The sequence below is a fragment of the Sprattus sprattus genome (genome assembly GCF_963457725.1).
Source record: "Sprattus sprattus genome assembly, chromosome: 6".
In the NCBI taxonomy this organism is placed as follows: Eukaryota; Metazoa; Chordata; class Actinopteri; order Clupeiformes; family Clupeidae; genus Sprattus; species Sprattus sprattus.
This window is the reverse complement of record NC_137925.1, coordinates 12,163,651-12,174,647: the sequence shown is the minus strand read 5'-3', so window position 1 is coordinate 12,174,647 and position 10,997 is coordinate 12,163,651. Positions and strand designations below refer to the sequence as shown.

The 10,997-nt window shown below is 43.8% G+C and overlaps 1 protein-coding gene across 1 annotated transcript; it reads left to right on the top strand.

The window, feature by feature from the left end:
- Positions 1-9,363: 9,363 nt before the first annotated feature.
- LOC308366781 (cyclin-dependent kinase 5 activator 1-like) lies at positions 9,364-10,305 on the top strand (the record flags this gene model as incomplete). Its single annotated transcript, XM_080840533.1, has 1 exon — positions 9,364-10,305. One exon carries the CDS (start codon positions 9,364-9,366, stop codon positions 10,303-10,305), a length of 942 nt encoding a protein of 313 aa, XP_080696659.1.
- Positions 10,306-10,997: the final 692 nt, after the last annotated feature.

The window sequence follows — 10,997 nt, the reverse complement described above, 5'->3', positions numbered from 1 at the left end:
ATGCGGACGGAGGGAGAGGGTATGATCTCTGCTCGTCCGTGACTAGACACAGTGCCGCTGCACCCATAACGCGCACTACGTGCTGTGCGTAGGGCACCAAGTCCTGAGGGGGCACCAAGAAATAGGCAACTGAAAAATCATCATTGTTATAATAATTATAATGCCGATATTATTTCAGTATAGGGGCACCTTTCCCCCCCAAAAGACAACAGGAGTCAGGGGCAGAAAAGAGAAAGAGATGATGCCCGTGCATCACTTCCAGGTAAGTCCATGTTTACGGGAAATGTGCTGCTAATTGAATGGTTAGCCTATGCATACACCTTGACCAAGCTGGCGTTATTGCTAATGTGAACACACTCAAATATGTTATAACTTAGGTGCAAGTTGGGTTGCCAAACGTCCCGAATTGTCGAATTGTCCGGGACATCCCGAATTATGGGTGATTTTGTTTTGTCCCGCCAGGGACAGCTTCAGTCCCGTATTCCAATCACAGGCTTTTTTTTTGTCTCCGCGAAAAGAGAAAAATATGACAGTTTAGTGTAATCTGTGCCCTGGAGACAAACGCCTTTCAACTGCACTTGACTCCACAAGCATTTGTTACTCCAACACGAACAGACTTGTAGCGAGAGATCATCATGCCTCGACTGAAGGACAGACTGTCCCAACTCAAAAAGAGTATCTTAAATCATGATTCAATTGGAAGCGTGCACATTGGCTACTGGTTGTTTTCATATTTCATATAAGCATTCTTTACACATGATGAACTGGTGTTAATATGTGTGAATATGAATTCATGAATATGAACTCGTTCATACGAAGTGTCACAGGCACCCATTATAATTGTAGAAGTTTAATCGAGCAGACAATAACATTAGCTAGATAACTAACTTAGGATCTGTATTGACAAGAGGTTAATAGCGCCCATTACTATAAGACAAAGTAACTAAGCTAAAACAAAAAAAGGCTCAAATCATTAAAATTAAAAAGAAAACGTCTCCAATTAAATGAGAAAACAAATGCAGTCTTTAAAGGCGAATTTATTCCCAGTACCATCAAATTAAGTTTCATCAGAAAATCTAAACAAACAGACAACGCTAACATACCGTCTCTCCCCCAGACTCCAACTCCAGCGTGCTTCGGGCAGCGGGAGTTTTGCGAGGTAAAAGTGTGTCATCTGTCAGTTTCTGCATTATTTCAAGTAGCCTACGAAAATAAATTGCTAATTTCGCAATGACATATACCGCGCCTTGTCAGCCTTCTCTGTTCAGACAAAAATTTTCATACACTCAACACAACTTTTCCTGCTGAAGACCTTGTGATCTACCGAGAGCTATCTGGTTTGACTGGTTTGACTGGTGTTCATACACTCAACACAACTTTCCCTGCTGAAGACCTTGTGATCTACCAAGAGCTATTTGGTTTGACCAAGTTTACGATATCCACGTAGTTCGAAGGCTGCAGACTAAAGGACAAGATGAATGAGGCGGTTAGTATTCTGGTTTGTTTTGTTAGTCTTGCTTCAGGAGAGCGGTGGTGATTCTTCTTCAGCGATTAAAGTTTTTGACATATTGAGTCAAGGCTACAGTCTTACCGCCCTCTAGCGTGCCGGGTGTGAATGAAGTCAAATAAAGTTTTCTGATGCTTGAACATTTTTCCACTCCATTTTCCATCCTTGTACTGGTTATACCAGCCCTTTGCACATACTTTACATCATGCTTTTGCAACTTTGTTTTAAATTATTGTTTAGTATTACTATTTGTGTGTTTATGTTTTGTAAGTTTCACTACTATTTCTGAGTTGTAAGCTACTGGATGTCCTAAATTTCCCTTGGGATATATAAAGTATCCATCTATCTATCTATCTAATGAGACCAAGATTGAGGGCCGAAAGTGATTCTACTTTCTCCAAACCAGAGGATGAGAAGCAGCCCAGGCAGGAAGACATATTACGCTTTCTAGCAAAGATAGCAGGATAAATCTCAAGGTTGGCATTATGCACTGTGATGTTAAAGTTTAAGAGCTTTTGCATGCATGGAATTATGTAATAGAAATGTTCCATTCTCTATGCAGCAATTCAAGACTGGTGTCAAGAAAGACATCCATGCTTCCAGCTAGGATAATACTATAAAAACATCCTCATTTGATGTGACTACAGGTAAGTCCCTCCCTTCATTGACTGTCTTTATATACCTCAGAAACAGCAGAATCTCATGAATCTCATCCCATCAGAAGATTCATAAACTCCAAGGACTCACGATGACTCCAAGGTCTCACGATGACTCCTAGGTCTCACAATGACTCCAAGATCTCACGATGACTCCAAGGTCTCACAATGACTCCTAGGTCTCAGTGCCGACTCCCTGGTCTCGTGATGACTCCAAGGTCTCACGATGACTCCAAGGTCTCAGAGCCGACTCCCTGGTCTCATGATGACTCCAAGGTCTATTTCTCCCACTACTCTCACCTCGTTTGGCTTTGTTCATTAGTGTCTGGCTCCTCAGGTGAAGAATAGCCTCCACCTACGGGTGTTTTTGTGTTTTTGTGTTTTTGCTTACTGATGAGGCCTGATTACATTCCATGTATACCAGCTCATGAGACCTGCTCATGTTGTTCATGTGAAACAGACTGGAATCATTTGTGGGGAAAATGTTACATAAATAGTTATGCTCACACAAACATGCATGTGTTAATTACCAGTTTGGTTCACAGATAAAACAGATGTTTGGGAAATTATTTATTTCAAGCACCAAGCATGCCAGCTTACCACCTGTCTCTCTCTTTTTCCCTTTCTCTCTCTCTCCCCCCCCCTCTCTCTCCCTCTCTATCTCTCTCCCTCCCCCTCTTCCTACCTCTCTCTCTCTCTCCCTCTCTTTCTCTCCTTCCCTCTCTCCCCCTCTCTCCCTCTCCCTCTCTCTCTCCCTCTCTCTCTCTTTCTGTATTTTCACTCTCAGTTCTGCTTGGGGATGTAGGGACTTGGTCAGTAGAGCAGGCTGCTCTTTGGTCTTGTTTGTTGGAAGAATGATGTACCACATTACATCAGGGAATATACTCTGGCCCATCATAGGAATTACTTGTGTGAGATACCCATGGCCTACACCAGCACCCTTCAACACAAGCTGTTCACTCAACACTAACTTTCAATTAAAATCAAATCATAAGTCATTGTCAGATTAATTAAATCATTGTCAGATTAATGTTAGAAATGTTAATACTGAAGTGACTCATATACACCCCCTGGATTAAGGCACCTTTATTCACAGAAACACAGAATCAGCAGAAATGTATTTGCGACACTACAATACGCAGCATAAAAAGTATAAAAAAAATGCTTCTTGAAAAGCTTTATGTTTCACCCCATGACCCTTGTCATTTTCCAAATAAATCAGATGTTCTGTAATTTGACTCATAAAAAAATTATGTTAGCAACCATAGATTACCAGAACAAATAATTAAAGAGGCATCTATACCTATAGACACTGAAGCAGTACTTACTACAGGTAAGTCCCTCCCTTCATTGACTGTCTTTATATACCTCCGAAACAGCAGAATCTCATGAATCTCATCCCATCAGAAGATTCATAAACTCCAAGGACTCACGATGACTCCAAGGTCTCACGATGACTCCTAGGTCTCACAATGACTCCAAGATCTCACGATGACTCCAAGGTCTCACAATGACTCCTAGGTCTCAGTGCCGACTCCCTGGTCTCGTGATGACTCCAAGGTCTCACGATGACTCCAAGGTCTCAGAGCCGACTCCCTGGTCTCATGATGACTCCAAGGTCTCACGATGACTCCAAGGTCTCAGAGCCGACTCCCTGGTCTCATGATGACTCCAAGGTCTATTTCTCCCACTACTCTCACCTCGTTTGGCTTTGTTCATTAGTGTCTGGCTCCTCAGGTGAAGAATAGCCTCCACCTACGGGTGTTTTTGTGTTTTTGTGTTTTTGCTTACTGATGAGGCCTGATTGCATTCCATGTATACCAGCTCATGAGACCTGCTCATGTTGTTCATGTGAAACAGACTGGAATCATTTGTGGGGAAAATGTTACATAAATAGTTATGCTCACACAAACATGCATGTGTTAATTACCAGTTTGGTTCACAGATAAAACAGATGTTTGGGAAATTATTTATTTCAAGCACCAAGCATGCCAGCTTACCACCTGTCTCTCTCTTTCTCCCTTTCTCTCTCTCTCCCCCCCTCTCTCTCTCCCTCTCTATCTCTCTCCCTCCCCCTCTTCCTACCTCTCTCTCTCTCTCACTCTCTTTCTCTCCTTCCCTCTCTCCCCCTCTCTCCCTCTCCCTCTCTCTCTCCCTCTCTCTCTTTCTGTATTTTCACTCTCAGTTCTGCTTGGGGATGTAGGGACTTGGTCAGTAGAGCAGGCTGCTTTGGTCTTGTTTGTTGGAAGAATGATGTACCACATTACATCAGGGAATATACTCTGGCCCATCATAGGAATTACTTGTGTGAGATACCCATGGCCTACACCAGCACCCTTCAACACAAGCTGTTCACTCAACACTAACTTTCAATTAAAATCAAATCATAAGTCATTGTCAGATTAATTAAATCATTGTCAGATTAATGTTAGAAATGTTAATACTGTAGTGACTCATATACACCCCCTGGATTAAGGCACCTTTATTCACAGAAACACAGAATCAGCAGAAATGTATTTGCGACACTACAATACGCAGCATAAAAAGTATTAAAAAAATGCTTCTTGAAAAGCTTTATGTTTCACCCCATGACCCTTGTCATTTTCCAAATAAATCAGATGTTCTGTAATTTGACTCATAAAAAAATTATGTTAGCAACCATAGATTACCAGAACAAATAATTAAAGAGGCATCTATACCTATAGACACTGAAGCTCTGACCAAGGTTTGGTAAATGCTATTAATAGCAGAGCTACTAATCACTAGCATTGATTGGAGTCACAAACCAGTCTTGTGTCACCAGTGCATTAATGCATTGCATTAGAGGTGCCTCAGGAGACCATGTGAAATTCACCTCACCTCCTAATATGGGCACTATGCCCCAGTATGGGCGCTATGCCCCAGTCCAGTACTTCAGTGAGGCTCTCTGTCAAGCCGGATGGGCCGATGCGGTGCTCTCCATGGGCAGCAGGAATGGGTTCGGCAACCATGTCATCCACCCCAACACCTCAGGGACTGTTTTCCTTCCCTCCACTCTTCCACAGGCCTCCGCCCCTGCCAGGCCAGCAGTGGTGCTATGGCCAATCTCTCCAACGACTTGGCAACTGTGTGGTGGTGGTGGTGGTTAGGGGGGTGGGGGGTGTTGTGTGTGTAGTGTAGCTTCTGCGCATGGAAGTAGGAGACTGTAGTTCCCAGCAGGCCTTGAGGGTATGTCTGTTTTACTTCATTGTGTCCATTCTAGAATCTATTGGCATGCATTTGCTACACATTTTTCCTGCCCACCATGTTCTGTTTCATTGATAAAAAGGAGGGGGATATGTGACTGAATCCCAAACAGATATCTGTGATGGTTGATTTAATAGGTGCCAACCCCCACAGGTTTGTCCGGTTAGAACAATGATGTCAAAGTCCCGATGACAATGTAAAAAACTGAATTTATTTACACACAGACTCTCAATGAAATGACCGTGTTGAACCATGCTTGTCCTGTCTTATCTGTTGTGCCTGTGCACTTTATATGTTTCACCGTAGGAGAGTGGGAAACATTCTTTCGATTACTTTGTATGTCTTGACATTTGAAGCAATTGACAATAAAGCTACTTTGACTTTGGCTTTCTCTGAATGACCCACGGCAAGAACGATCGTGAATGTCTCTCTCTAATATTAAATCGTCCAATGCAACTAATGATGGTGACACTCTACTCCAACTTCTCTTGACCAACAAACCGGACAGAGGTGGGTTGGATTTATATGGGGTTGATGAGGGGAGCCTTGAAACTTGGGCTTGGGGTAACTAAAGACCGTCAGTGTCTTCTCTGTGTATGTGCACCCCATGGGCCCCCACGGAATATATATAAAAATAATATAATTGTCATAATATACTTGTCAGACTTTATTCGCACAAGCAACACACTGCAACACACGCGTGATACTGTATATGAAGGCGACACAGGACAGACACACGCAGGGTTGAGGTTGCTGTGAATTTAGCCTCTACTTTTCCCCATCCTGGATGGTCCTTTCTCCAGGACCAGTGGGCAGCTTTTAAGCACCCGGGGACCAAGTGAAGTGAGCCGTCTGTCTTGGTTCTGTTTTGCATGTTTTTCTGTTGGGGTTCTTAGTGAACACAGGGAGAACATGCAAACTCCACACAGAAAGGCCTGGGAGATAGCCCACCTGAGCACTGAAGTTCTGGGGAGGACCTGCCCCTAAGAGCCAACAGCACCCCCTGTGGGAATGGAACCCATGACCTTCTTGCTGTGAGGCAGCAGTACAAGCACCTGAGCCACCGTGCCACCGTATAATCGGGTGACCACTCTGTAGTCAAGTCTGGTGAGGTGGCCTGCACAACGGGGTGCACAGCTGGATGCCGCTGGTAGCAGAAGCCTTCTGAACAATGGTGTTTGATTGTGAAAGAACATACCCCAAACACACACCCCAAAACTGCTTTTAGAGCTGGGGCAAACCCGTGCCCCATGTAAAGATCTGTTTTAACAAATATTGTCAAATATTAACCAATGCCAAATCTTGGCAATTAAACATGTAAGGGAAGTCTAACAGCACAGAAGTGTGCTTGGCTTTATTGCATAAAGCATGTAAAACGCAGAATGCAAACAAATAATTTCAAAATGCATTGCAGCACAATTACATTTAAGATAACTGTGGCAAATTGAACCATTCAATTTTACAATATATTTTTAAACAGTACAATTAAGTATGTCAATGTAATGTGTTAAAGTACATGTAGGATCAAAAACGCTTGATTTTGAATTGGTGATAATCTCTAGCTTTGACCGTATGGCCATATGTAATAACTGTCTTAGCCCCACAGTTCTGCCTGCTTATCCTAAGTAGATATTCTTGCACATGGCTCTTGTTGTTTATTTATCAATCGTGTGCATGTACTGGGACCCTTGCAGTAATACAAATACATTCTGACATAATGTTGTGTCCCTTCTCATCGTATTGTGACAAACTGCTGTGGTTCATTAAGCCAAATAACGTAAAATCACCATTGAGGAAACAGGACAACATGACTTATGGAAGAACAGGAACAATGGATCTCTGTAGAAGTCCCGTTCATTTTGTAAGTTTGTTGATTAGCATCGGCAATCGAAATAGCCAACTGATAATGATTTCGCCAATAACCTACTCTTGCCCACGTTTACATATGTGCCACATATTGCTATCGGCGCATTTCCTTCGGCGCAATGTCACAAGATTTGGCCTGTAATCCCCCGCACTCAGTAGCGTGTTGTTTTTATTGCTCTCCGCTTACTGATTAAACACTCCAACCCTCCAGCTGGCGACGTGAGGATTTGAAAGCGAAGTGCTCAGGGTTAAGAGTCTACCTTCCATGCCCCCTGTCATACAGATGTTGATAAGGGAGGGGACAAGCACCATGGACAGATCATAAATCAGCAGCCAACCACTGTCAGCATCCTCCCACTGCCAAAGACTCAGCGGCAGAAAGGACCAATAGCGTGTCTTCATCAGCCCCCCTTCTGTGTCATCCCGAAAATCTGCGGATGTCTGCGTCAAAGCGTGGAGATTTTTGGTGGGCTGTTTTGCGCAAAGGTCTATTTTAAGACTAGTTGTGATTTTTCTTTCGTAAAATAACTATCGTATTCTTAGCTTATTTTATTTGACTGTGACCTGTAGGGAGGGGGGCCTCTCACTGGCTATGTGAACGAGGAGACCAAACAACACGAAAACAGACGCTGAATCGGTTCATTCGGAATGAATGAACAGACTATCGCATACATTGAAGGATGCTGTAGTATACATTCCGACTAGTATAGGCTCATTTCTCTTTTTATAAAACACAATAATCAGGCAGTTTAACCTGAAACAATGTAGAATAGTATTCTACAGGCAGGCTTTGCATCTTAGAATGCCGTTTAGAACGGAGAACGTTAATTTAGCCGTCGATATTATTACGTAGGATAAGCCAGCATTATTATGTTAGTGGGAGCTCCAGGACCTTGGACAGCGGAAAACACTCTGGTGATCCTTCTGACACTTTGTTAAATATTGTAATAGGCCTATATGTTTTTTTTTTTTTTAAAAAGCATCGAAAGGACGAGAAACAATCATCACGGGACACATAGTTGGATTTCATGCACTGATTCAATTCAATGGAAAGTAAGTATTTATTTATTCATAGCAGTTGCGAGGCTGCTAACGCGAATTACATCAGCTGTGTTTACTGTTGCTCTGTGAATATTATTTTATGCCTTAAAGTAGACTTTAAATGGTACTCGTTTCATATTCACTGCGACCATTTTTTTTAAAGGGTCTACACGATTCCTTTTGGAGCTTCGAATGCGATTAAGAAATAATTATAGTACCTGATCGTTTACATTGATTATATGTCAATAGTGTTTTTGATAAATGATTGTCAACATTGTATATGCTGTATGGATATTATTCCATTGTGAAACGAAGAGTTAAAGCACCTACTAGCAGCCCGATGTTTTTATTCATAATGTGACGCGGGAGAGCTAGAGAAGGTGTTTACATAGAGGGCTTCCATTTTGAAGCTAAGATGGATGCCAGCGCACATTTCGTAATGTTTGTACTGTCTTCATTCGGGCAACCCTTAAAATACGGTTACTGAAAATAGCGTTATTCAGATGCTGTTGGATTTAAGAGGGACCATCTAGTAGGATGATCCTTCGAATATGCGAACAATAGCCTATCTCACATTTAAAATTGTCAAGCTTAATGTCACTGTTGTGAAATTCCATCACACCACGTTGCAGCTTTGTGCCTTGGCCATTGAAGAACCTGATTAATGTCAGGGATCAGACACCCGACAGAGTAGGCATATTACATCAGTCAAGGATACGTTATGATGTGCCGCTTTAAAACCATGAAATATTGTGTGTGCACAGTATACAATCTTATGGAAACATAATGTTTATCTATAAACACATAGGATATTATTTGTCTTCAGTGTTATAAGAAATTCAAGAATCGTTGTGGTTCCCAGTTTGAATGTTTTATATCTGATTGATTTAAATACCAGTCAAATCAACTATGATAGTTTAACAGAAACGTGGAAGACTTGGTGTTTAAAAGAGTTTTCTCCATTACAGATACTCTACGCAAACTTTGACGAATCCTGTGAGCTCTACTTCCAGTCACGGTCTTCTGGCTTCTTGTTCACACCACCGTCCCCCTCACGTCTAAGACAACATGGGCACCGTTCTCTCCCTGTCCCCCAGTTATCGCAAGGCCGCCCTGTTTGAGGACGGTCCGGCAACTGTGGGGGGTTACACCGCTGTTCAGAACAGCAAAAACGCTAAGGACAAGCCCCTAAAACGGCAGTCCCTCATAAACATCCTACCATGGAAGCGCATCGTGGTGGTTTCAGCCAAGAGAAAAGGCTCCAAGAAGCTCCCCTCGGGAGACAGCCAGGACGAGGGCCACCTCAACAGCCAGAACCTGAAGAAGTCCCAGTCTTGTGCCAACCTCTCCACTTTAGCCCAGGACTCCACAATTGCCGCGGCTGCCGCTGCCGCTGCTGCCATCCCCACCTCCAAAACCACCTCAAACATGGTGGCCACAGCCAAACGGACCTCGCTGACTGGCTCAGTCACAGGCCAGTCTATCAATGCCGGCACGCCCAAGCGGGTCATCGTTCAGGCGTCCACCAGTGAGCTCCTCCGGAGCCTGGGGGAGTTCCTGTGCCGCCGCTGCTACCGTCTGAAGCGTCTGTCTCCGGCCGACCCGGTCCTGTGGCTGCGCAGCGTGGACCGGTCCCTGCTGCTCCAGGGGTGGCAGGACCAGGGCTTCATCACGCCCGCCAACGTTGTCTTCCTCTACATGCTGTGTCGGGACGTGATCTCGGCCGAGGTGTCCAGCGAGCGCGAGCTCCAGGCCTCGCTGCTCACCTGCCTGTACCTGTCCTACTCTTACATGGGCAACGAGATCTCCTACCCGCTCAAGCCCTTCCTGGTGGAAACCGAGAAGGAGGCCTTCTGGGACCGCTGCCTGGAGATCATCAACCGCATGAGCACCAAGATGCTCCAGCTCAACTCAGACCCACACTACTTCACACAGGTCTTCGCTGACCTCAAGAATGAGAGCCAGAAGGAGAAGGAGGACCACCGGTTGCTGATTGGCTTAGATCGATAGAAAAGAACAGAAAACAAAACAAAGAGACCAAATGGGGCAGGGAAGGAAAATTCCAAAGGGAGGAGTTTAAATAATATATGGGGCTTAAATTCTATATTTTTTATTTTTGTTTGGGTGGGCGGGCATGCTTCTCTGGGACTGAGGAGAGAGGACAGTGTACAACTTGTACTGATGAGTTGCTTGAGACATTGCCTGATGAAACTCAGGAGAACGTCGTTGAACAATAATGTTTATCATTCATTTTGAGATGAGGAACATCAACAATGCTGGTAAATGAACACGCTAAAAATCTTTCCTCCCTAAAAATTCTCAAAACGTCCAGTGGTAAGCTGAGTGTTCAGCATCTTGTCATAACAAGTCAGACAAGCAGTGTCTCCCCTGGAAACTAGATGATTTCCCCCCACTAATCCAATTCAAGAACTACATAGGGAAAGATGTGAAGAAAAAGGTGCCAAGTTTTCTGGCTAGACTTTCCAGTCCTCTGGCTGCTTCAAAATGGACGACAATGAGTGGAGGCAGCAACAGCCACCAAAAGGACTTTGAAGATGGTGGTTTAAATATCAGGAAATCCCCCCTCAGCTTTAGGCAGTGACCAAACGTACACCCTTTGCCAGTGCTAAAGCTATCCTTCCATAACCTGATTAAGTTATCTCTGTGTGATACGGATCTCCCGCTCAGTCACACACATCTGT